This window comes from Ptychodera flava, chromosome 13, assembly GCF_041260155.1.
Source record: "Ptychodera flava strain L36383 chromosome 13, AS_Pfla_20210202, whole genome shotgun sequence".
Lineage (NCBI taxonomy): Eukaryota > Metazoa > Hemichordata > Enteropneusta > Ptychoderidae > Ptychodera > Ptychodera flava.
In genome coordinates, this window is record NC_091940.1 from 30,692,633 (window position 1) to 30,720,178 (window position 27,546).

Here is a 27,546-nt window from a genome sequence, read left to right on the forward strand (position 1 = left end):
AATAGCTGAAAATCAACAGGGTTAACTACATGGGACCTCACCACCATGAATTTATTTCTGGTACATGGCTACATGTGAGAAAGAATGTACAGTTATCTCAATGCTTTGCAGTTCAACAGTCTACATGACATTTGGCATTTTGAGATATTTATGCATTGACTTTATCCAAAAATGTCAGACCTTCATGAAACAATCCAGCCCTAATTGTGATATGTAAACTATCACTCACAAAGACAGTGGATACTTTACAGAGTTGAAGTTCTGACTTGCTGCGCCTCTGCCAGTTACGTTATTCCCTCATCAGTTTTAAAGTCATCTGAAAATGTGTTACTTTAAGTACGGTAGTATTGCCACTAATGACCTTGCTTAGAGGTTGATAGTTCAACATTTTCTGTGAGGCTTTCTTTTGTCTTGTATCTTATATGACAAAACCCTTTGTATATGAGCCTTGAAACACAAATAAAGGTGCACAGTATGTGTGCACTGACTGACTGAATACAATGCAATTCTTTTCACTGACAATATTTCCATACATGGATGCCTTGCGTTGCAGATTTTAGTAGTATTGGGTGTGGTATGGGGTTTTTACCTTCATATCTCGATGCAATCTTCAGAACCAGCTGAGTGCTGTCTATAGCTTGTTCTCTGATTGTCAAGACAGGATCGTACATCTGGGTACTAACCTAGCTAGCATTGTACTCATGTTACTGAACGACGACAAACTCTGGAATGACAAGAAGTGACCAACACAATGTCAGTTTATCATTCAGGATATCAAACAACTGTGCTTCCTCTTTTTTGTGAAAGTGTTAGTTACTAACAATTCTTCATTTCCATTGTGGTTTCAAATGTTGATGCACAGGGAGAAAGGTTGACAATGGATATTTTACTGGGTAGTAGTTGTCATAGGAAGCAGCACACACTCTATACAGACTCTCTACCTGACAAAAGTTTTCTATCCAAGCTCTGGCATTTCCTTAGACACTATGAGAAACCGTGCTGGATTGCAAGACAAAACCATGCAGCTGTACGTACCTGTCTGCACATTCTCTTTTGATATCGATACATGTATTCAGAAGAGTGGCATGTGTTGTGCAAAACATTGGAAAGGTCGCAGACTACGGTACAACAGAAATTTAGCAAGGCATGCCTGAGGGCGTTTACAGAAAAGACGAGTCTGTATGGTTTGTGTTGCCTCCTGACATGTTCAATGTACACACATTGACATCACAGAGTCCTGGGGAAAGACTGAATACATGTATGGCACTGAGAGTATAGCCTTTAGAAATCGGTAAAACAAACTTACAAATCCAGCTGCTTCCATGTTGTCATACATACAGTGCAACACTACCAATGTTGATTTGACGGCTCTTTCTCTTTCATGGTTGTGAATAGAATACAGCCATGGCTCAAGGTGCTATAATGACACAACAGAAACCTTCAGGTTAAAGAGTGTAATCCTTTGAGATGATTTATAATTTGAACACAGACCCATGAAAACATATAGAGCACACTGTGCATAACACATAAATATTCACAAAATCAAATGACTCATTATTATTGTATTTGCATATTCATCAATCACTTTGCATAAATTAATAATTATGTATTGAATTTCAAGCATTATAGGCACAAAAGGCTATGTATAGTATTCTACAAGTCTAGAATCGAATTTCACATGAATCAACTACATTTGATTTCCTTTAATTTTGCAATTTTGAGTTGGTTACCACATACAGAGTGAATTTCCCAAACTCTGCACTATGAGCAGAAATTCTCTTTCAGAATCTTTTTCAAATGCCCCAATAAAATTATGGTTTAGTTTTACTGTATATATTCACGTACCTTGAATATTTCATGTATACCAGATGGAGTACAATTTTTGACCAGTAATTCACTCAGCATGGCGTGGAGACTTTCAAAGGTCAAATCTACAATTTCTTCTTGTTCTTTGGCTTCTTCGTAAGTCTCCTCTTTGCCTTTGCCTGCGGAGTAGAGGTGTTCAGGCAAGTTGTAGAGACAGTCTGTGCTCGTCTTCACCAACTCAAAGACTTCTGCTTCTGTTAGATCAGGGTCAAGTTTACTGGATGAGAGTGGTCAAGGGAAAGTACTACAGTAAGTATGATATGATTGGTTAACTGCAATGAAGTAAGATGATTCTAAATTAAATCACAGTTCTGCAATGGATTGAATATGCAAAAATAAAATACCAGTCTGAATATTTTGACAACATTTTGACAAAATTTTCAAACATGATGCGCACAAGATAGATACAAACCGTCCTTATTACCACACGTTTTGTTACAAAAACCATAACAACCATGTATTGGGCTTCAGCTAAAAGCTACAATTGCATAAACTGGTGAAAAGAAGACAAATTATCAGAATTGGTAACATGTATATTTGGTGACTAAAACCTGTAACGGGATCAGTACCAAATTGACAAGCAACGTGAACCATATGTTACTTAATCATATGGAACAAACGTCCAAAAATATATGGAAATAAAGAAACTGATACTATGGCTATAGTGGTTATGGATTCTAATTTTACAGAGGTGGCCTAACCCTTTGCAGGTTGGGGGCATCTCTCAAATAGATACACAGATTAGAATTGTTTGCCAGCTATTTAGACATAGCTTTAGCAAATGTTTGGAGTTATGGAGAAATTCTATGTTCGATGAACTAACTTTTTCAGACCTCTATAGAGAGAAAAATTACTAAAAGAAATGTTCACTCATGCAACAAATTTGGGGTCTTTTCATGAATTAGCGGAATTTGTCAAAACAGGCAATATCTGCACGGACAATCATGATCAGAATTCTAATTGTCTGTAATATTTCAAACACAGATTGCATCTCATTAAAAAACACACACACTATTTTCCCATGCACATTACTGCATAACCCCAACACTTCTGATGGTAAGAACAGCACAGTCAGAGGATACACAAGTCTAGCACAAGCAGTCAGAGCCAGTGATCTGGTCTCCGTGGTCAATTCTCTCATACTCTCAGCCTTCATGTATGCCTGCATGTGATTCAGCAATTCTCCTCTCTTCTTGAACGGATGGCTCACACCGAGATGATCCCGGTGCAGGGACTTGGCGATCAAACCCACGCACCGGATCAAGTTCTGCTTCACTGATGTGTCCTGCATTGAACAATAGGAGGTGAATGCACTGTCATTTTTACCAGTCAGATGTCCCTTATAGTCTTGCTGACCATATTCGTGGTTCAGCACACAATAAACCAACTTGAAGGCAATTGGACATACTGCATCAGAGAAGACAAGCGACCTAGCGGCCGATATAGCTCCGCTGTGTTTATGTAGAGAATAACTAATTTTGACACATGTTGATGAAGGTGGAAATCTTTGATAGCTCAATGCAGTGGCCAGAAAAAAAATGGCTAAAATAAGCTGCAAAAATACACAATTGAAGATTTCATCATACTTTGAATGTATCACATAGGATCATCCCTAAGAACATGTCAACCAAAGCTATCTGATGAGTAATTTTTGAGAATAAATTTTTTGACCAAAAATGGCAACAATTGCCCCCAAATATAAAAATTGCAGATTTCATCATAATTTCAAAAGATCAAATTTAGTTCATCTATAGAAACCTGTATACCAAATTTCAAAGCTGTTAGACAAGTACTTTTTGAGAAACGCATTTTTGACCAAAATGGGAAAAATTGCCCCAAAAATTCAAAATTGCAGATTTCATCATTATTTCAATAAATATCATTTAGTTCATCAGAAATTCAATATATATTACTTAGCTCATCTATAGAAACCTTTATACCAAATTTCAAAGCTATCAGACCTGTACTTTTTGAGAAACACATGTTTTGACCAAAAATGGCAAAAATTGCCCCAAAATTACAAAATTGCAGATTTCATCATAATTTCAATAACTATCATTTAGTTCATCTGTAGAAACCTGTACACCAAATTTCAAAGCTATCAGATGAGTAGTTTTGGAAATACACATTTTTTGACCAAAAATGGCAAAAATTGCCCCCAAAATACAAAATTACAGATTTCATCAGAAATTCAATATATATTACTTAGTTCATTGATAGAAACCTGTATACCAAATTTCAAAACTATCAGACCAGTAAATACTTTTTTGACCAAAAATGGCAAAAATTGCCTTAAAAATGCAAATTTGCATATTTCTGCACAATTTCAATAAATATCATTTAGTTAATTTGTAGGAACCTGTACACCAAATTTCAACGCTATCAGATGAGTAGTTTTGGAAATACACATTTTTTGACCAAAAATGGCAAAAATTGCCCCAGAAATACATAATCCAGATTTCATCAGAAATTCAATACATATTACTAAGTTCATCGATAGAAACCTGTATACCAAATTTCAAAACTATCAGACCAGTACTTCTTGAGAAATACATTTTTTGACCAAAAATGGCAAAAATTGCCTTAAAAATGCAAATTTGCATATTTCTGCACAATTTGAACAAATCTGAAATAGATCATCCCTAGGGACCTATGTACCAAATATCAAAGCTATCTGACAGGTAGTTTTGAAGGAGAAGATTTTTAAAGTTTTTTTACCAAAAATGACAAAAATTGCCTTAAAAATACAAATATGCAAATTTCACCACAATTTGAACAAATCTGACTGAGGTCACCCTAAGCAAACTGCATATTAAATTTCAAAGCAATCGGACAAGCGATTTCAGAGAAGAAGATTTTTTTACCAAAAACACCAAAAAATGCCCCAAAAATACAAATATGCAAATTTCACCACAATTTGAACAAACTGAAGTGAGGTCACCTCAAGTGAACTGCATATAAAATTTCACAGCAATTGGACTTGCGGTTTCAGAGGAGAAGGCAATTGTTGACGGACGACGACGGACGACGACGACGGACGACGACGGAAAATCAACCTATTTGATAAGCTCCGCGTCGCTGACAGCGGAGCTAAAAATTTACCGAGGTCTTGCTGAATCAACTCTCCTATCCATGCTTGGAAAAATTGAGGGGTATCAAACTGTAAAATTTTAAAAAGTTTTTGATCAACAATTTGAAGAGCTTCGCTGAAGCACTTTAAAAACTTGCAAAACTACTTTGCATTTCAATGACATCATACCTGTATGGTCAGTGATGGTCAACGATCAGCAATCTGTAGTAACATCATTTTGTTTTCACTTACCAATAAATCATGAAAATCAATGTTTTGGGACATATTTGGTATTCCCCCAAGCAACTGTTGCATAGCAACTGAATCCTTCAGTATCATCTTAAATGTACATCGCTTCATACTTTAATACTACCAACTTGCATTACACATACACATATCATTACTTTTCACAGTTTAACGCTTACTGAATATTTCACCCACTGAAACTTCATACTTAGCATACAGTGGTACATTTATTCAAGACTTACACAGTAGTTTATTGACCTTGCTTAGCGTTAAACACGCATGTACAATACATCCACGCAAATTACACTTTGGTATACTCTGAATACAATTTATTGTTATACTTTTACCCATAATGCAATGCTTACTGTAAAATTATGGTACTGTCAGTTATTGAAGATTTACAAAGTGTACACCCATTGTACAGTCTGTGAAAATACATTCTTACCACCAATGAACTGTATATTTGTTTTTTGCATGGGTGAGAATGATAATACAAATGAACTGTATGCATATTTGATCTCTTTTCATAAACAAGATGAACACAAAATGCTTACTTTTACACTTATACTGGCATCCACTGTCACTGAACTTTTTAACATTAGAAAAATCTCTACATAATGACATGGTAACACCAAAATGCGGCAGAACTAAAGAACAAAAGAACAACGGGCCACACCCTCCTTAGGGTAGAAATCAGTGCTTGCCTGGGGGTGCCTTTTGTGGTCGATAAATACAAAGATACCCCCTAAGATAATGTTGGATTGCACTACGGTTAAGCATGGGCCCAGTATTCTCCAGTCTTTGCCTGATCGGTTACCATGCAATTAATGCAACAAGCAACAAATACTAACAGGCAATGAATGAGTTAAAGTGCGCAGAAAATCTACGTAATGTAGCAATACCATGGGATTGAAACTAAGGGTTGGTCAATAAACTTCGTGGATAGTGGAGTTTGATAGCCAAGTTGTATTTAAGTATGTTGGATAGGTGTGTGGATTAACACAACTGATCAATACAACATGATCACATGGACAAAGTCGAATACTTACTTGCAACTATAGACCAGCCAATCACAGAGAAACAGAAATAATAACAGTTAGGAAAGATTTAATGTCAATGAAATTTGCAGTTGTTTTGGAAAAGTCTTGGATTCTTTAAAGATCCATTAGCTGTAACTTTGGTCATTTTTTTATTTTGTTTGTTTCTGTGTATCATCTGCAGTTTCTGGTTTGAATCCCTGAACCATGGAGAAATTCCTAATATTTAGCTCATAAATATACCCTATATGAGTATAATATGCATTGTTATTGTTTAAATTTTGTATTCAGGTCCGGACTAGAATACATTTATCAACAATAACAATGGTCATTTCACATATACAGGCTGTGTTGGCAAGCAGGACACCGGGCATTGGTCATGATGATCGGATTATTGTAAAATTCTGTAGTTGATACATTGAAACAGAGTAGTGAAAAATTAGTCAACAGTTACAGCTAATGTCCCTTTAACTTCAAGTGTTTAGAGATTGCTTTTTACACCTTCACCCTTGTTTCTCTGCATAGTTCATCCTCACCATAGAACAGAACAGGATTGGGCCAAACCATGGATGTTAAAGGGTGAAATCTCCCTTCAGATATCTTTTTTCAAACTTAAATTTCCTATGCAAAATATTAACTGATATCCTTTAGAACAATATACTAGTACAGTAGTTACTTAAAACATCTAAAAGCTGGGAACTTCTATCATGTGAAGATATCAAATAGAAGAAACAGATATTACAGCACTGATAACTAGGGACACATATGATTGAATTCACAAAAAAACATAGTTTGTCACTCACCTTGACATTGGCAAAATGTGGTGTTATAATACGGAGTATGTTTCCCTCCACTCTGGATGTGATCAGATCAGGTGGTGCATACTGTGTGACATAGCCATAGCACAGCATCACAGTGCTTTTAATCCTGTCCACATCTGCTTCTGATTTGTCCTGGGCAAAAAATATACCAAACAAAAAAGTAACTTTTTTCGATCTAAGGTAATGCCATTCAACGATAGCTCCTCAGAATAAGGCTGTACCAAAACTTTGGGATTATGGGATGGGACAAACAGTTGCAACCACTGGGGTTGTCTATGTAAAAACAGAGACACAGAGCAACACCTATCAAAGGTGATAGAATCACAGCCTCGGTGATTTTTGCTGCTAAGTTTTTGCAGTAATTCCTGTGCATTTTAAAATGTCATAATAGTTTGGATAGGAGACACTAAAACTTGCTAATCCAACAATTCCTTAGAATGTGATATCTATATGACAGCACTGTGAACAGAGTGTCAATTCTGCCATGCCCTTACAAAATTTCAAAAAACATCTTGTCAACACTTTCAGATAAATATTTATTTTTGCATATTAACGATGGAACTGTGATGTCACAGCGAATCAGCCCTCACCTTAGTTATGAAACCGAGCAGTCCCGTCCCTCTTCTCACCATCTCCTCTTTGCTGACAGTTTCCAGTTTCACCAACGCTGCATCCAGATGGGACGATGCACAGAATCCAAACGCTATGGCACAGCCCTGCACATGAAGAAGTCGTGGATACATCAGTCAGTATTCTAGATATGAAATTAATACTCACCATATACATATAAACAGTTGTTCCTACAAGAGGTAGTGTATGTTTATCGTTTTGAATAGATGATGTTGCCATTGATTTTGGTGACAAGTCTGATTGTTTCTTGTTGCATGTTACATACATGGATCAATGTCCTTTCAGACCAAATGTTTTTATTATGACAGTTAAACAAATTACTATGTGTTCATTCAGTTGAGAAACATTTGCAATCACCAGAAATAATGGATCAAGCCAAGTTAACCAAGGCAGTAATATCGAAGAATCAAAACAAGAACTCAACGCTGTAAAAATACGTTGTGACGAAAATTTTCAGAGACTGGTGCGTATTGTGATATCATTATCACACTTCCATCTTCATATCTATGACTATTTCAGATCAGGAATTCCTTTTATTAACTTTTATTCACTTGTTTGACTTCACACTCACCTCTCTCTCATACTGACTGGTGTGTTTGACGGTTGAAAAGACAATTTTCAAGAGTTTCTGCACATAGTCTTTCTTTGCGGATTTCCTCATGATTACCCCAAGACTCTTGTAGAGAAAATTCTGGAGGAGCAAAGAGTGCAAAAAAAAAAAGACATGGAAAATGTACGGTGATAAATTTTTATGTAGATGCAAATTCCTGCATGTTGGGAAGAAAGTCTTGAACAGTGAATTTTGAACCTTTTGAAAAAAATGCACATTCGCATCAAAATTCAAATCATGCATGAACGGACGATGGACTACCTACAGGGACAAAACAATTTTACCATACAGTTGTATCAATGGGGGCAAAAGTTCACCTTTATCAAACGTGTTATGGCTGATGTGTCTCAGGTATTTGAAAGTAATTATATATGGCTCAGGAAACGTATCAGTAGACATATAGATTGGTCAACAAGCTTAAACCCAATATCACACAAACTTTCCTGCTACACAAGCAAGGTGGGACGTTTTCTATTAGCGTAGATGAAAAGGGCTTAAAAAAAGGGAGGTAGATAACAATCAAAACTGATGTTGAACACAGTGACAATTCAGTAGTGCGCCCTCTATGTCAAATATGGAGCTGACATGCCTGAACTTTTGAGTCAGTTTTGGTATTTGTGGAACTTTCTTTAAGTAAGTCCTGCACCAATATATTCAAGCTGTAATATTTTCTTGAATAAAATAGGATTTTCTTGAGTAATTGACACATCAATTTTCGCATGGGGACACACTGCTACCATGTGAATAGATTACCTTTTCAGCTGAATGGTTTTTATAGAGTTGTATATGATCACAGAAGGCTTCACCCAACTCAATGATCCAGTCTTCATCGTCCACTTCATCCAGACTTTTAGCTAACAACTACAAAAACCAACAGAGGACATAATTTAATGTGATTACCTGTACATACATTTCATGGTCACAGTGGTGATAGTAGTATTGCTGAAAACATCACGTACCCATCTGCTTTCTGGACAACATTTGATTTTGAGGTAGTTCACACCTCTAGCATGAAAGACTTACACTTTTGCTAAAACTTCCTCAAGCAAACTTTCTGATGGTAAAATTGCTACAAGACTGTCATCATCAAGTAACCATCTGCTTTCTGGACAACATTTGATTTTGAGGTAGTGTGCGCCTTGAAAATGAAAGACTTAAACTTTTGCTCGAACTTCCTCGACCATTCTCTTTCAAAATCAAGAATAAAGTTGAGTTGGTACTAGAAAATCAAATTACTGATGTTTACCAATATTTGAAATTCAAACTGGTCACGATCCCTGTGTTATCTCCATAGGGATGATAAAATTCCTGATTTTCACAAAACTAAGCTGGTGAAAACTTTATGTACTCCATAAGATTCAAAATTAGCCCCAACAAGTGGTAGGTCAAAAGAATATTGTAGTCCAAACATCTATCCCCGAGGTGCATTCTACCTACAATATGACATTGTATGTAGAATGGCTATTGGACAAATGTTGCACAGGCCCAACCACAGAGTAATATTCCAAGTCACAAATATCCTGTTTCATTATTTTCTCGCATTTGAGATATATGCTGCCTATCAATTTTGCAGATGTTAAGAAAACTGGTGTTAAATTACTCAAGTTCCCTAATCACAGAACACTATATAGCCTGTTACTTGTAATAACACCCATATATTTGATGTATTCATTCTGGAAATAGTTGTCAATATCATTTTATGTTTGATAACAAAACTTTGCTTTCTCACCAAGATGCATTTTACTTGCTATCATCGGTACCAGTGGACTGAAAGATCTGATGTTTGAGGGCGCTCTGTACAATCATGAGAGGGAGCATGGAGAGTGCCCCCCCAACGGCAGATCTTTCAGTCTGCTGTACCAGTCATAAAATGTCTCACACACCTTAAGTAGTAAATCTTCCCAAGACTTCTGTGACCATTTCTCAATGTCATCCATATTCTCTGAAAAAGACATGTTTGAAAAGAAAAGTTAATAATTTTTACTTTATTTCACCAATTCATTTATCTTCTAAATGTATTTTACTATCTAAATGAGAAAGTATGCATTGATATAAAGTTTGGCTTGAATTTATGTTTATATACCTACTCGAGAAAAAGAAAAAGAAACAATAAAGTGTAGGATGTCCATTGCAAGGGTCTGAAATATATTCACCAATTTTGGTACATTGATTTTTCAGGACAAATTGAGGGGGACATGCTGTATCACTGAGCACTGCATTATTTCTGTTCTCTTTGACTGGTACTTATGCCAACACAATGTTATGTGTACAGTATGCAGTGTTTACTGTTGACATTATGAATTCCAGTCTGGAGTAGATTTCAGTTGTCAACACTACACACATACAACAATGATATGGCATCACACACTTACAGGCTCCAGTGACAAGTTGAAATGTAAACATGATTTGTGGACTAGAATAAGAAAAAGTATTTTACACCCAAACAAATATAATATAGAAATAACGGGCGACGCGCTGACCATTAACGTTTATTTGTGGGCAAGGGTGAGAGGAAAGCCAAAAATAATGGGCGAGGCTTGCCGTTAATTTGGCTTTCCTCGAGCCCGCGCCCACAAATAAACGTTAATGGTCAGAGTGGAGTCTGTTATTTCCATTATATTATCAGCGAACCCGAGAAAACCGTCAAAATTTGCGAAAATTTCCGGAGCGAACGACAACTGGGCCCCAGAAGTTGAGCAATACGCGACGCACTGTCACGCGCGCTGTAAAAATTGGCAAATCCGGAGATTTTTTCAGAATAAAGTATCTCAACTTGACCTACAAGTGCTCCATTTTATTTTGTGATTGATTATGATTTATGTTTGAGCTGTAAAGTCACGACACTTTGAGTTGTTAATCTTATTATTCATATTCACGGACATGTAAACAAACCATACTGTGTATTTGTGGTCAGTCACGTGGTTCAGCTCGACCAATCAAAATGCGACGGGCAGGGCATGGTAATATAATGGAAAATATCAGGGTCTGTAAAATTAAATAGTATCTTCCTTTTGTAGCGAAGAGAAAGTAAGCAATATTGAACCTCTACTATCTTATGTCGTAAAGTTTAAACATGCCAAATTACAACGCAAATGAATGGATTGGTGCTTTTATATGTATATTGACTTAAATGTTGTAATTTTCCAAAATGAAGCACTCTGAAAAGACATCACATGATGTCACTAGACTTCACAGCATAGTGCTGATATTAATTGCAATGGTAGGTTTGTTGTTGCTACATGTATATGTAGTGTTGTGTGTGAGACTGGCTGCTTCAGACAAAATTACACAAACTTTGTCTGTTTGCCCCTGTGTATTCTGTTGGAACTTGAGGTTAGGTCCTTTTGGCATGTGAATTTTACAGTCTCAGTTGTATTACCTACGGCGGCATAGTATCAATTTGCATGTTGGCAAAATTTACAAAAGCCTGGTCACAAATCTTGGGCAAATATTTATTTTTGCATATTAATGATGGAATTGTGACATCATCACGGATCAGCCCTCTTGACGAATGAGAACTCTGCTTTTGAAATCTATCTCAAGGAGAAATGATCTTACCTTCTAAGTACTGTATAAGTTTAGGAGTGACGCTATCCCACAATACAACTAGGTTTTCATGTAAATTAGGAGAGAGAGATTGCATGGCTTTCAACACATTCATTCCTCTCTTGCGACCATTCAGTGGTCTTCCCGCCATCACCTTCAAGTTGTGAAAAAAGTCAGAAATTTCAATTATCAAGCTTGAGGTAGATGTATCACATGGTTTTCTTATAAAAAAAAAAATTTGAAACCATAAATGTTGGAATGGTAAGGCCCAAAAATAAATCAGAACATTGGAAGGAGCATTAAACAACAAGAGACATACATGAATTTATAATTATTTTTATCATATGATATGTCCACTAGAAAAACTTCCATGTACATAAAAAAATGTAAACACAGATATGTAAATACACAATATTCGTGGTTTCACATACAAACATGTGCACACAAGACTTAGTTGACGCACAAGACCAAAGTAATCTATGAAAGCCCATTTTTACACATGTATATTCACAAACTTTGCTAGTACGGTTTGAGTAAATACACCATAGGAAACACAGTTATGTTTTACTATGAATATGGATCATACTAGCTGTGTTCCATCCAGTGACAGTGTCAGCTACAGCTGAGATTAGACTAAAATGTTTGTCACGCAAAGTTGAAAAAAAGACAGAAATGGGACACTGCTGCAAATACTTACAATTTCAGAATTCCCTGACCTGAAACAAGTCTGACACACGCAATAACAAGCGGAGAGTAAACAGTTGAATGACACACATATGATTACTCACCATCAGTCTGGCAACAAGAACACATGATTACTCACCATCAGTCTGGCGACGAGAACACAAGGCTTTGGTAGATTGGGCATGGCTTCAAAGTTCAGCTGATAATCTTCATCATCAGCCTCTCGTTTCTTAGCAGCAAGATGTGCAATACTCTGACATAAGGCACTGACAGCTTCTGAATATTGCATCGGTACCAGACACTCTAACAAGTACGGCCACAGTACCTGCATGTCAACAAATAACATGAGCTCGCTTGATGACTTAGAAAATCTTCTTTGAGTTGGAGTCATTGCTCTGCAAATTGTTAGCTTTAATGAGAGCTTTGTTTGTCAACACTAATCACATGTAGTAACAATATTTAGCACATTAAAAAACGAATTTCTAAAACTTTCCTTACAGGTAGTTTTGTGTGATCCATTCAGGTTTAGTTGGTGAAAATGATAAACTCAAGAGGGTGTAACAATTTTATCTTAAAGGTGTAACAATGCAGTCCTCAATTATCAGTTACTGTTGGTTGTATTTCAATCAATTCACGACAATATGTCTTTTATTCATCTTTTCCCACAGTAAGGTAGGAGTCTTTTTTCAACTTGCAATAGAAAATGATGCCTTTTCTATTTCTATTTCATTATGCCTATGTGAAACGCAGAGCAGCTGTAAACTTACATTTTCCATGATGCCGACAGTGGTGGTGACAAGTTGTAAGATGTTGTTACACATGGATCTCAATGCTTCATTACTCACAAATTCAGGATCTCCTGATCGTCTTTGCTGAAATTTGAAAAAAAAAAGATTTGATGCACATTTGAAAAATTAAACATTATCACCATTTCGGACTGTAACAATGAAATGACATGAGTATGAGAACAGTCTTGGCTAATCTTAATAATATTTAAACTGTCAGATATCATGTCCGGCAAAAAAAGAAGAAAAATTTGCAAGGCTCTAAGAGTAAGACATACTCTACTGCATGAATTAAGGTTTAGATATCTGTATATTTATACTATAGCTATAATCTTCATTTGCCAAAAGGGAAGGTACAACGAAGGTACAATCACTGACCTGAGTATCTTTGCCGATATGCTGTCAACAACTATGTGGAAAATTGCTACTAAGTGAAGACAGGTATAATACATGCACCCATACACACACACACTTATACTACTTTGTAGATAAAGATGCTGGCTGGGAGACATACAAAATAGACACACACATCAATAGAGGCAGACATATAAGAATGCAATGCACTGAACAGACTCAAACACGAGGGAACACACATACAAGGACATACAGTATGCACACCTAAAGAAACACACACACACACACACACACATGCAAACCCAACTCTATTTTCCCGTCAACATCATCCTATACTTACCGATGGATCATCCTGTAATGAACACTGTCTGACAATGAATTCAACCATCAGTTCACCACCTTCCAGATCCAAATAACTGTGATTAGCCATGGCTATTATCACCTGTGCAAACATTTTCTTGGTCTGTTGATGTAAAAACATGAAAATCAAACCAAATCTCTTCATTCCATTCTCTATACATGGGTATATTTTACAATGTGCATAACACAAAAACCCCGTCACTCTCTACGAAGTTTACAGTGAAATAGACATTGGAGTACATCAGTCAATCTGCAATCGTCCATGTATTTTTCAAATTATTTCCCAAAAATATGATACTTTTTATTGTTTTACTCCAAAGATTACAATAAATGTTACTCATTCTTCATTTTGTTACAAATGTTTGACATCAGGATGACTACGACAAGACAAAGTGAGGACTTTGGTCATGACTTATATCTGTCTCTGTGGTCACCCTTTCAGAGTGGTCACTTCTTAATAGTGGTTACCTTGTGGCAGTCCTGTGCCATTTTACATGTTAAAGGCCCTCAACAGAACAGCGGCCACATGTCATTGTTCAAATTAGGAACAAAACATGTGTACAATGGTCGGCATATCTGACTTTAAATGACCTCTGTCAAAAAAAAATGCTTGGACTGGCAAGCATGAAATGAGCCTATTTCGACTGATTTTACATCTGAATTCTTTCAGAAATAAAATTTTAAAAAATGAGTGATACTGAATTTCATTATTTACTATAGCCTTTTCTAAATTCATCACTCATTACACCACCTACACTGAAAGTAATGCCACGCCCACCCTCGGTAGAAAGGCCACCTCCATAAACAGTCCGGGTTATATCCATATAGAGGATAGTTGGGAAAAGCCAATGGCGTACCGTATATGTAATGAGGTTAAGGCAAGAACCAATCACATACTGTATATGTAATGGCAGTTAAAGGTTAAGTGGGTTCACTTTGAAATGATATGCTGAGATCGCGATCTGACCTGACAGATCCACCGTGACCGATCGAGTGAGAATGTTGGCTACCCGGAGGTCTCGAGTCAATTTGCGACGTTCTACCGTGTTAAAAATTGTACGGATTTCTTCAGGAATAGTTTTCTGAGTTTCTTTACCCTAGACCATGTTCGACAAAGAGTTATTTGACGTTTTTCGTACTCTTTACCAGCTTCTGGTTAACTTCTCGTCGATTAATTCTGCGCGCGTTTTTCTGAGCGAAGGGTCAATCATACCGGGAAATGCATGGTGATCGAAAAAATCGTGCTCCATCGTGCTCCGATCATTGACAAGAACAGTTGACCCATCGTTGCAAAGCTTGAAACATTCTCCATGCTACAGATGGGAAGGTTAAATTAAATTTGAGCAAAAATAGGCGATATTTGGCAACAAATAACTTGCTGTAAATTTACAAGGGTCAAATCCTGATTTCGAGGAGCGGTACCTGGCCAGGAAAATCATCCAAAGAAGTAATATTCGATGTAATAACCACCAGTGTCAGTCGCCATCTCGACCGTAGTGAACATTGTGCATAACGTCTGCATCTAAAAACTACCTAGTGCTAAAAATAAAGAGTGAAATCTAGCCGAAAGTTCCGAACTCATTACAATCTGCGAGCAAGGATTGCATGGTTAATTATTCATGACGTTGGCGGCGGCAGGTTTGCTGATTGGTCAATCGTAATATCCTCTCTATGGACATAACCCGGACTGATAAAGTCGTCACGTTTTCTTTGTCCCTTGTGTGAGCACTATACACAGGTTTGACTTTATTTATAAACGACCCGGATGCATTAATATATTTCAGGATTTGCCTTAACTTTTGTGAAGGTTGAGAAGCATTACCTTGTTGTTTGTTTCTGAAAGCAGAATCTTCAATCCGGTCACTATCAGCTCTTTCTTCCCTTCCATCAAATGATCTGAAAAAGAGCACAAGGAATGATACAATTAATGTTCGCAGATAAATGTCACTGAACAAATTGTGCATGAAATATTAAAAAGGATAACTTATCCATATTGTAAAGATTTAGATTTGTCCTTGACATCAAGATTCAATTCAATGGGGACAAGAATTTGACATGCACACAAATATATAATCGTCTCTTTTTTCACCTTAAAGTTTATTAAATGCTTTACTCTGAAAAATACAAATCGTAGCCTAAACCACGGATAATCTAAGAATAATGTGTCCCATCAAGGTTATCACTTAGCATTTATCAAATAAAGCTGGCGGTGAAGAAAGCACATCACATAACACATTCACATACACGTTTTGCATGCCCCACTGTTTCTTGTTGATACTGACTAGTCACACAGTATCAGCCCCTTGTTCTTATTCCTTTGAAAATTTCATCTGGTGAGAATCAGTTTAGTTTGAGGCAAAGCCAATCAACAACCTACCAGTATGAATGAGCGAGATACACAGAGGTTCTGCATTCTGGCAGAGTCAGTGGTCTTATGTTAGATATTAGTCAAATTTTTGCCTGGACCAGTCTGGGGCTGTGGACAAAGTCATGCTCCTGGAGGTTTACTTATGTAAGAAACTGTGTACTGACAACAAATGTAGATCCCTGTATACAAGCATGCTGATACTTCAACAATAACACAGCTCTGTTTACCTTGTGAATTGATCAGGTGTTTGAGGATTGATAGAGTGCCGATGCGAACTCTATCACTGGTATTTTCCAGTTTTTGCAGCAGGTAGTTGACCACTTTGTCACTGAAGGACTCCGAGAGGACAGCAAAGCAGCGCAGCAACTCATTGTGGTTCTTGACCGTCATTGGATTGTTGTAGTCAGGTGTTATGCACACCTTGAAAATAAAGGAAATTAGAAACATGCAGAATAAGTAAAACTAGAAGTATTTATTACTCTTGCAAATCTTCAAAAACAAATTACTCAACTGGGAAGATGTTGAAATATAGTGTGCAATGAAAATTTGTTTTAAATCATTCTTCACCACTTCCTCAATGCACTTGGTTCTACATTTACCGTAGTTTGCAGTAACCAACATGGAATATACTATGTACTGTATATATTTACTATGGGAAATATATAGGAGACTCTGGGAACAGAATCATGAAGTATTAGCGTTTGAAGACATGAATCACCAGTCCAAATGGCTCAAAAATCATAAACGCATTTCCTTGAAACTTGGTAAAGAGGAATCTTTTCATAAAAAAGTTTCCTATCTTTACACTGCTACCGATGATTTTCTTGAGTTTCAAATATATATATTCATCTTCTTTCACTGGCTTGGGTGGTAAATGTCCCGGATTGAAAGTGTTCATGTCCGTACCTGAGGATGTAGTGCACTTAATAGCACTTCTAAGTGTGGTTCCAGTATGGTACTTTCATCAGCCACTGCAGCAGTCAGTACATAACACAAACCCTGTCATACAATACAATATAAAACATGATGATAGCACTTCATATGTTACACATATATCTTTCCTTCCAATCTCTTATTTCTATGAGCAATGAGCTACATAAATGACATTATGCTTTTTTAGCAATTTTTTGAAAACTTAAAATTTAATCATGACATTGTGCTGTTTAATGCAACAGAAGTTCAAGAATGAATGTCATAACTAATTACTTTTTGTATTCTAGCAACTAGCAAATCGTATTCCAACAAATGTTGTCACGTCAATTTTAAGCACTCCATTTACATAAGTCTCTGACATTGGCATAAACAGAAGACAACGACACAATGCTTGCCATTGAACTCTATGCAGAAACTGTCCTCTGAGCACACTTACCTCTGTGATATGGTAAGGTTCCGTATGTCTTCTGTACAGAGCAAGTATTCCCGGCACAAGCTTTGGAAGCTGTTCTTCCAGTTTCTCACTGGTCATCAGGTTTGTCATTTGTCCAACTGCGTCCACGATGGCTAACCTCAGCTACGAACGAAAAGGATAAAATGTTACAAGTTGCAATATAGGTTAAATAATCGCTGCTTTACTTTGTTTCAGTGCCAGTCGTTTGCTCTTTCTGTTTTGTTTCACGAGGGTAGCACATTTTTTAACCAAAAGTACATTTTTGGGTCGCTATGCTGCTTAACCCTGTCACCACTATGGTTTGATCCAAACTCATTATCATCAATGGAGATTGTGGACCTGGTTACTAGTAACTGGGGGTCGAACAGGTTAAATCATGATTATCCTAAACTTCTCTGCATGACAAATCTTGTTTACAATTACTGGTTACATGCTCAGGAATGATTTTTTTGTGAAACGAACGTCAACTGGTGAAAGCTGCAAATGGATTGGTGGAAATTAACCCCTCACCTTTGGTTCACTGGTTTTCAGCCATACATTGAAGAGTATATCATAGGCAGAGAACACTTCAGATGAATAGCTGTCTTTCTTCACGGATGGATCCGGAGCTTTGTCAATGTTTGCTACGTAGTCAAGGACTGCCTCAGAAAATTTGCCCAGGGCTAGCGGAAATACAAGACAAAACAATAAATATACATGATAGGCTAGCTGACTGAGAAGCTTAAATGAAGAAAAACTTTGAATCATCGTAATGTGAATGAACCATCTGCAATTATGTAAGATGGAGACAGAGCAAAGGAAACCAAAACTATAACGCCAAGACCATGAACTGAACATTCTGTGCAAATTCTACTGAAAAGTACTATTCAACCTTCATCACTGGCACTGAAAACAAGCATTCAAAAATTTATGTTCATCAAGTTAAGTTTATACACATACATGTATATCCAAGGTAAACACTATGAATGATGGTAAACACAGTAAAAGGCAGTGTCATAATACTCTGGCATTATAAACATGCAGTATCAACCATCCTTTCATTTTTGTGGCTAATTTTGCAAATTTTTGAATGGTAGGTGTACTTACCTGATGAAAAGACCCATCTCATGTTGTCATGTTTGGCCATACCGAGCATTGGTAGCATGGTGCCCAGGATGGCTTTCAGAAAAGGTACCATTCCAAACACTGAGGACAAAAAACAAGCCAATGATAATCTTTTTTACAATGAAACAAAAGCCTACACTGCTGCCACCATGGTAAAATATTGACTATGTTTTGGTGAGATGAGGACTACCTGTCAGTGTGTGACCAAAATACAGACAACTGTTGTCCATTTTTGTACAAACGATGTCTGTGTACAAACGTACGCTGCTGTCACTGTTGATAGAGAGCAATCTATAAGAAGCAAATCATCATAGTTGTTGCTGAAATTTATATAAAAAATTGACAATGGCCTGCATGTGTGCAGCAACAAAAAAACACAAATTTGAACTTTTGATCAAGTTCATCAACTAGGAAATGTGAACTATAGAGAATGCAAAAATTCTGTAACCCTGGCTAACGATAAGAGGAGCTGGAGAAATTTCACAACGATCAAACAATTCATCAAGTTCATTGCCAGTTATACAGCTCACACAACAATTCAAGTCTTACCGTTGGCTGAAGCCAGATTAGCCATGGTCTGTACCACAAAGAAATGTGGCAGAGTCCCTGGTAGAAACTTTGTGTTGATTTCACCCATGACATCGTTGCAATATTTACTTCCTAAAGCAACCAACAGATTACTAGCCGCTGTCTGCCAGTCTGGTACAACTTCCTGTTGGTGAACAAATTAGTATTTCATAAATGAGTATATTTAACCACATTTAAATCGTTTTGGAAAATCTACTAAAACTATGTGAGATTACAAATTAAGATATTTGGTAAAGTTTGTATATTATGAAGGTCACATCAGTATTTACTAACAGTTCAAAGATGTTTTTTAGTGTCTGTGGGCAGAGGGATAGGAACAATTGCAAATGATGAATCAAGGATTACATGTTTTTCCTGGAAAGCTTTGATTCAATTTCCCTGAGATTTATGTTTTCCATTGTTCACGCTTCACAACACTGACTGACTACATACGAGGTCCATACATTCAAATACACTTAAAATTCAGGGACTTTCAAGCATTTTATCATCAATTTTAAGGACTTTCAAGTCCAACATACCATTTACCAGATATTTTGTCAAAATATCATTTCATAATTTTTATGATATCATCAAGCCTGACCATCTTGTCATTTGTTAACATTGTCAGTGCATGGCATCAATTTTCCAGGCCTCATTTCATTTTCAAGGACTTTCCAGGACTTTCCCGAAGGTTTAGCAACTCAAGGACTTTTCCAGGGAATATGGACCCCGCAAATACTATATACATTGTGACAAACAGAATTGATGTCCTTCTGTAAATTATAAATGGGAAGGAGTCTCTTAATGCCCCTACCTAGCCCCCAAATTTTTTTTCTTAGGTAAGAAATTCAACACTTAAAGTATGCTAACCCTAAATCTGACCCTAATCCTAATTCTAAACCCTTCAAAAAGTTCTATTTGCTGTGCTTCTTAAAAGGAAAGTCTGTGATTAAAGTGATTTCCAGGTATGGGGGTGGAGGCCTAGGAAAACTCTTGTCAATAAATGTTCTTGCAGTGAGAAGACCCCAATTACATTGATTGGTTGTGATCCTATGAGTTTAAACAGAAAATCAGATAAAATTTATCGAAATGTTTATTCATTGTACATATATATTTACTGCACATTGCATGTATCATGGAAAAATTCTTTATAATTATATTTCACACTTTATACAAAGATTTAAATTTATGCCAATCGCACTGTTGAAATGCTCCCCTTACATGTACATGTATGTGTTACGGGTGTAAATTTCTGCCAAGAAACGTTTCTTGTTTATCATTGAATTTCTCACATGCGTTTGCATCTACATGTTTAACCCTTTCACCCCCAGTTCCCTGTATACAGGTTCAACTTTACCAAAGAAAACGATGGATTTGGGACAAACCATGATGGTGAAAGGGTTAAGGATGGTTCACTCATAGACAGTAGAGGGGGAAGACTCTTCCCCTCTACTGTCTATGGTTCACTCAACAGAAATTGAGAAGCAACGCCTACCTTGGAACAGGTCATTTCCTCAGATGCTAATTTGATCAAATCAACAGCCAGCGGTGCCTTGATACTGTCTATGCTCTCCTTTACGATCCTTTCCATGGCATTCAGTATCACCACACGATGACCCTGTTGCAACTACAGGCAATGAAAAGTACACATTTTAGCAAAAAGTTATCAAACTTAAACTGGCATGAGATCATTTTTCTAACAAAGTTGACACCTAAGCAAATAGACATACCAAGAATCTAGCGCATGTGATGATTATCTGTGAACATAGCAAAGATATGACTCTTGATAGCAACGCAATGGACTTGTTCTTCACATACTGCAGTTCATGAATTTTGTGCAGATGTCTAGCACAGCCAAGACAGTGGTGCATGTACCGTACATACAGCCAAGACAGTGGTGCATGTACATGCAGAGTGTGCATGTGTATGTTGGGTATACTGTTAGTGCCCAGATCTGGTCTTTTTTATTGTAACAAACTCAGCCATGTTTCATTTGAATATACTGCATGAAAACACTGCATAGCAGAGAGTGTTGAGATCTGCATTGTTGGTCCTTCATCAGAACGACAAAACTACAATTACACATGTACAGTATGGTGAAACCTGTCTCTATTGACGCCTCTCTTACAGCACTACAAATATACTGTCCACTAAGGACAGATTTATTGAGCCAAAAGTTTCAAGTTAAAGAGAATTTCCCCCATCTTTGAAAACAATATATATTCTGGACTTTTTGCTGAAATACCATGGTAAAAAGAACAAAATTTGGAACAAAAATTAAGAAAATACTATCAAAATTGTCCCTGTAGAGAAACAAAGCTTTGTATTCCTAACACAAAGGGTTTTATTTATTAGCTAGAGTGAGGTGGGGTTCAGTTTACAAGCTGCAAACTTATTCTTCAGCATTTGACACAGAGGTTACATTTATAACAAATTACAGCACACATTATGAATAGGGTATTGTGATGCGTATGTGGGCAATCGATGATAAATGGATACCTGTGAGTGTACCGGTAGTTTGATATATAGACATGTTATAAACTTGTAGAGACACAACAATGGGACACTCGCTCATTGGAGTGTATTTCAATGTAGATGTATACAGGATGGCAAATTGAAGGTGAAGTATGAAAGATTTTCCATAGTTGCAACATATGAGATTTAAATGTTTTATTTTACACATGACATCATAATCCTAATACTATTACTAATCCCTTCTTTGGGCTGTATTTTTTTTTTATTTTAGACTTCGCTTACATAGTTTTCATTTCAAATTTTGGGGTTTATTTGCAAATGACAATCATATACTTTATTTTCATGATGGACAAAAATATGTTGAAAAAAAGAATGATTTTATCATCAAACAATGTACTGATATTTAAATTACTGGTATGTGGTTTATTGATTTTTTTTATTATTTTCTAAAAAACCGTTATGTAAAACATGTAGTTTTAATATTTACAAATCCAAGAATTGTCAAATTGAAAATATTTCTTGGTCATTTTCAATCAAATGATGACTATGTGGTCCACAATATCATCAACAGGTTACTATTGAATCTCATGGGGTGGGACATTCGATATACAAGGCATGTCAGTGTTCTGCCGAGGCCGCGGCCTTGCGCCATTGCCGCAAAAATAAAATTGAAGACCCCCAAAAAAATCAATCATCGGGTCCGCAAGGCGCAGTGTGCCATCAGTCCCACTAAACTTTTGGTAAAACAAGTCATCATTGATGACACAGTCCCCACTTGTTAATGGGTACTTTGATTACAGGTCCTCAGAAGAGATAGAGTCCTCTTCATTAGGTCTGTGATAAAAATACTTTTGAATAAATTCGCTTGATACATGTCTGAGCTGTAGTTCAGGACATGAAAAAATCGTAATAAAATGGCCACATGGCGGCCTTATTGGATCGTATCACAGAACAAATCTATGTGCATATGTATGACAGACATCCAGCTCTATGGGTTTGCTCAGAATTAGATATAAGAATAATTAATGAGGTACAGTATGAAGCATCATAAGGTCTCCCATCATACCATATATGAAGGGTGTACCACTTGTGGTTACTGAGCTATGGACAAATATGTATATTTGAGGTCAAAGGTCATCGAGGTCATGTGACATTTTGTCAAAAAAAAGTATTGCTAAGTTATCCCTATATACCAAAAATACCCACTTTTTTAGCTTCCATGGGCCCTCAGACCCCACTGATGCAAAAGCTTGGCAGAACACTGCATGTAATAAGTACATTTATTGCATGGTACCGAACAACCAGATTGGTTCATAATAATTTCCATCATACAGTATGAGAGAAAGCAACCCTATCGATATTCAATACTTACTTTGCTGTGTTTTTTCAGATAGTACTGCGCTGTACTCAACACCAGTTCTGGTTGCTTTCTGCCAATGTCATACAGCGAGTTGTTGACTATGGATCGGACTTGGCCGTTTTTGTCGTACGCTGCATCAATCAGGGCCATTGACATGCCTGTAACCAAATGTTGAAAAATATCTTGCATTAAACATAGGGCCAAAGTCCCTGAAGCTACTATAGACATGGATACAAAATTAAGTATTTCCTGACTGTATGAAATTATCTCACTAAGGTCATCCTAGGGACTTGTAAAACAAATATTAAAGCTGTCTGACCAGCGGTTTTGAAAGAACAAGCAACTCAACAGTTGACAGAGCTCTGCTGTGTTATGTAGAGAATAACCTTTTGTGACACATGTATTGATGAAGAAGGTGGATATCTTTGATTAACATTGTAAGTGAGTTCTGTTGAATAAGTTGAGACTGTACATACTCAGAGAAAGCACACTGAACAGACAAATGTTTGAAACTTAAGAAGTTCAAGGTCATCAAAAGCATTATAAGGAGTCATGTAACTTTCATTGCACTGTTTACACAGATTGCATAATTGCTATAAATAGCACATGAGGAATCTTACAGCCCAGCTTTACCATAAAAACCCTATCACTTTGACCACTCTTCTAATTGACCACTCTATTTTTTTCCTCAAAAAGTAATTTTATTTTATCCTTACCAAGTCAACCATAAATGGAAATTAGAACGTTCTCTATCTCTATCTCTATTGACTATTTTGAGCAATTTCTTTTAGATAACATACAGGGCACAATAAATGATGGTTCAGAATATGTCAAAGTTGGGATTCAGGAAAGTTGCCTTTACATGTTTTAATCCTCCAAGATGGTAAGCATTTCACTATGAACTGTCAAAAAAAGTTGAACTTTCTGATAATTCTAGACTAAAATTATTTTGGCTTTGATGATTTCCTAATTAATTCAATTATTTAAAATCATATTAATTATTTTTTTCTGGGTGAATTGATAGGGTTTATACAGTACAAGAATTACATACGATGTAAGTCAAAGTTTGACCAAAAATGACAAAAAAATTCCTTAAAAATACACATTTGCATATTTCATCCTAATTTGAACAAATCTAAGTTGGGTTACCCCTAGGGACCTGTATACCAAATAACAAAGCTGTCTGACCAGCGGTTATGAAGAAGAAGATTTTTTACCAAAAACACCTTTTTTGGCATTAATTTGCCTATTTTCATGAATATAAAAAAATTAAAAAAACTAGTTTCTCAAAATCATATGTTTCACCTACACAACAAATATCAAATCAGTAAGTATTGCGGTTCTCAAGATATTTGAGTGGACGGACGCCTCACAAACGGACATACATACATACATACATACATACATACATACATACATACATACATACATACATACATACATACAGACTGACGACGGACGCCGGACGGATACCCATCCCAATAGCTTCTATAGACTATAGTCTATAGTAGCTAAAAACCGCAAGTAGTAACCTTCATGGCATTTTGGCTGCAGATTAACAAATAGCACTTATAATGTAAAGAGTGTGTCCGACATATGTATTCAGCTTTTACACAGTGTACACTGTACCTGCATGTATATACGTAACTGTCTCTATACAAACTTTACAACTCCTGTTTTTGTATAGTTCTTGTTCAAAAATAACGCTATCTCAAGAACCCTACAGTACACAGCATTTATGAGAAAAATTCTCCAGTAGCTTTCTCTTTTCTGAGACATCTACACATTAAAATCAAGAAATATTGAGAGATACAGACCCGCCAGAAAGTATTTACGCACCAAGCTTCAACAGTGAAAAAGTTTCGAAAGTAATAAATAGCACACACTGTACAAGTTTTTCAGGAAAATTAAACTATATTTTGTAAATAGGTGACAAATGAAAGACAAAAATCGTAAAAAATTTGATCTTAGAACAACGCAAGGCAAGAAAATCACGGCATGAAAAGAGCTGTATCTGACAAGTCTGAAAATCGTTCGATTCTCTATGGGAACAACAACGCTAAAGAACATGAATATTAATGAGGTCAATCGAACGTTCGTACCAACTGTCAATAATGGGTATGTCCACCTCTTCGCTGGATGACCTCGATATGCTCGTAGCCGGTTTGGCATAGTATCGACAAGTTTCCGGCAAATATCTTGCTGAAAGTGTTCCCACGAAGTGACAATGCGGTTATACAGGTCGTCAACGCTGTGTATCGGACGAGAATGCACTTCCAAATCGATCAGTTCCCATAGATTTTCGATCGGACTCAAATCCGGAGACTGGGCCGGCCAATCCAAAGTTGTAAAATCGCCAAAAGGATAGCCGTAATCCTGGGGGTTTTGTAGAAATGCTTTCACATCCAAAGCAGTATGTACGGGAGCATTATCCTGTTGAAATATGAAATCAGGCCCGACAAGTCTGAGTGCCGACGGTAGCATTTCGTTTTGGAGTATGTCTAAATACTTCCAGCGATTCATGGTGTTCTCGACACGAACAACCGAGCCAACACCAGCAGCCGAGAAACACCCCCAGACCATGACGCTACCACCACCAAACTTGACAGTGGGATTGATGCAGTGTATTTCGTACTCCTCGCCAGGTCGCCGTCGTACGTAAACTCTCCCGCGACTTCGGAATACCGTAAATTTCGACTCGTCGGTCCATATAACACGGGACCACTGAGCCGGTGTCCAGTTCACATGACGTCTGGCGAATTGTAATCGTGCTGCGATGTGCCGGGGTTGCAATTTCGGCTTTTTCTTTGCAACACATCCACGAAGGCTAGCTCCTCTGTAAAGCCGTGATTTCACTGTACTCAAACTCAAGAGTTTCCCGGTGTCCTCATGAAATTTTGCACGGAGTTCGCGGGCCGTCTCGAACCTGTCAGCCAGACTCGACCTCACCAACATTCTGTCTTCCCGTTCAGTCGTGAGCCTCGGGCGTCCACACCGTTGTACGTTCGCCATGGTACCATGTTGCGACAGTTTTTGATGTTGTATCTTACACTGCCTTCAGATATGCCCAGCTGCCTTGCGATTTCCCGGTTTTTGACACCCTGAGTATGAAGTGCCTCTATTTGTCCTTTCATATATTCCGGAAGTTCGCGAACTTTTGGCATGTTTCAGTCACGCAATGTTTACAAACAGAAATTATACAGTAACCTCCGACGACCTCTATCAGAATATTCATAAGCAAGTCTGGCAGATTTTCCCGCCCCAAAATTTAATCAGAATTATATTTAAAAAACCCTGATTGGTCGATATTTGAATATGAATGGAAGAAATTTAACCGCATGGACTTTGGCGCCAAAGTTAATTATATGCAAATGATATGCAAATGAGTACGTCGCCGTTGAAATCTCCATAGGAAATTTCTTTATCTTGAAAACACTCGCCGTACGTCAGTATTCAACGTCCAACAACAGGTCTGCATTGACTAAAATGGGTTAAACCTGCTGCAGATCGATTATTTTTGGAAATAAGTCACATTGGTGCGATTTTTTTAGTTATATTTTTTGCCAAATGTTTATTATTGAGGTGCGTAAATACTTTCTGGCGGGTCTGTACCACAAGCACAGTAATCCAAAATTTTCACAATGAACAAATGTTACAGGTTTAATTGGAATGCAAGTTTTATTGAAACTGTTCATTGCACTGTTATTAACTGTAAGTTTGTTCCTTTACCACACTGACTTCTCTGATCATGATATTATGATATTATCAGTACTGTATTATTTTCGTTCCGTGAGCATTGAAATTGGAATACGATGAAAGACTGAGGCATCTTGATAATACGATTTTAGTGGATGAAATTCCTGGTTTATTTGGACCATAAAAATTACTAACAGTTGTATGGCCAAGCTGTGTTATTAAGGAGGACACTGTAAATTATACCTTATAAAAATCATTGATTTATGCATACCCATAACAGTGGATTGTTATATTATGATTGACCAAAGTTTAAATAGAGCTTACGTACAGGTACTACGCCTGTGTGTTGTGTCTACTACACAGCAAAATGTTACATCTCAAGTTTCTTGGTGTGGAATTTGCACACTAATACCTTCCTGCTGAAGTTACAATGTACCATACTCTCATAGACTGTATCAGATTTCACTGAGGCTTGTTAACCTCAGAAAACCTCAGTAAATTGCTTGGCAGGTACCAGTTCTGTAGATTTTGCTGAACCTGTATCATAGTTGTTTTAGAATCAGACCTCAGTCACAAGAAC

At 36.9% G+C, this 27,546-nt stretch overlaps 1 protein-coding gene across 1 annotated transcript in view; it reads right to left on the reverse strand.

The window, feature by feature from the left end:
• The window catches only part of LOC139148140 (maestro heat-like repeat-containing protein family member 1), a 50,768-nt gene that overhangs the window by 13,012 nt on the left and 10,210 nt on the right, over positions 1 to 27,546 (reverse strand). Inside the window, 23 exon segments of the mRNA XM_070719449.1 lie at positions 590 to 667; positions 670 to 724; positions 1,307 to 1,417; positions 1,846 to 2,083; positions 2,949 to 3,151; positions 7,023 to 7,172; positions 7,631 to 7,756; positions 8,242 to 8,361; positions 9,034 to 9,141; positions 10,164 to 10,222; positions 11,839 to 11,980; positions 12,650 to 12,835; positions 13,278 to 13,382; positions 13,990 to 14,112; positions 15,832 to 15,905; positions 16,605 to 16,797; positions 17,284 to 17,376; positions 17,747 to 17,887; positions 18,275 to 18,426; positions 18,851 to 18,949; positions 19,418 to 19,580; positions 20,931 to 21,062; positions 23,283 to 23,428. Coding sequence (XP_070575550.1) covers positions 590 to 667; positions 670 to 724; positions 1,307 to 1,417; positions 1,846 to 2,083; positions 2,949 to 3,151; positions 7,023 to 7,172; positions 7,631 to 7,756; positions 8,242 to 8,361; positions 9,034 to 9,141; positions 10,164 to 10,222; positions 11,839 to 11,980; positions 12,650 to 12,835; positions 13,278 to 13,382; positions 13,990 to 14,112; positions 15,832 to 15,905; positions 16,605 to 16,797; positions 17,284 to 17,376; positions 17,747 to 17,887; positions 18,275 to 18,426; positions 18,851 to 18,949; positions 19,418 to 19,580; positions 20,931 to 21,062; positions 23,283 to 23,428 — 2,997 coding nt within the window.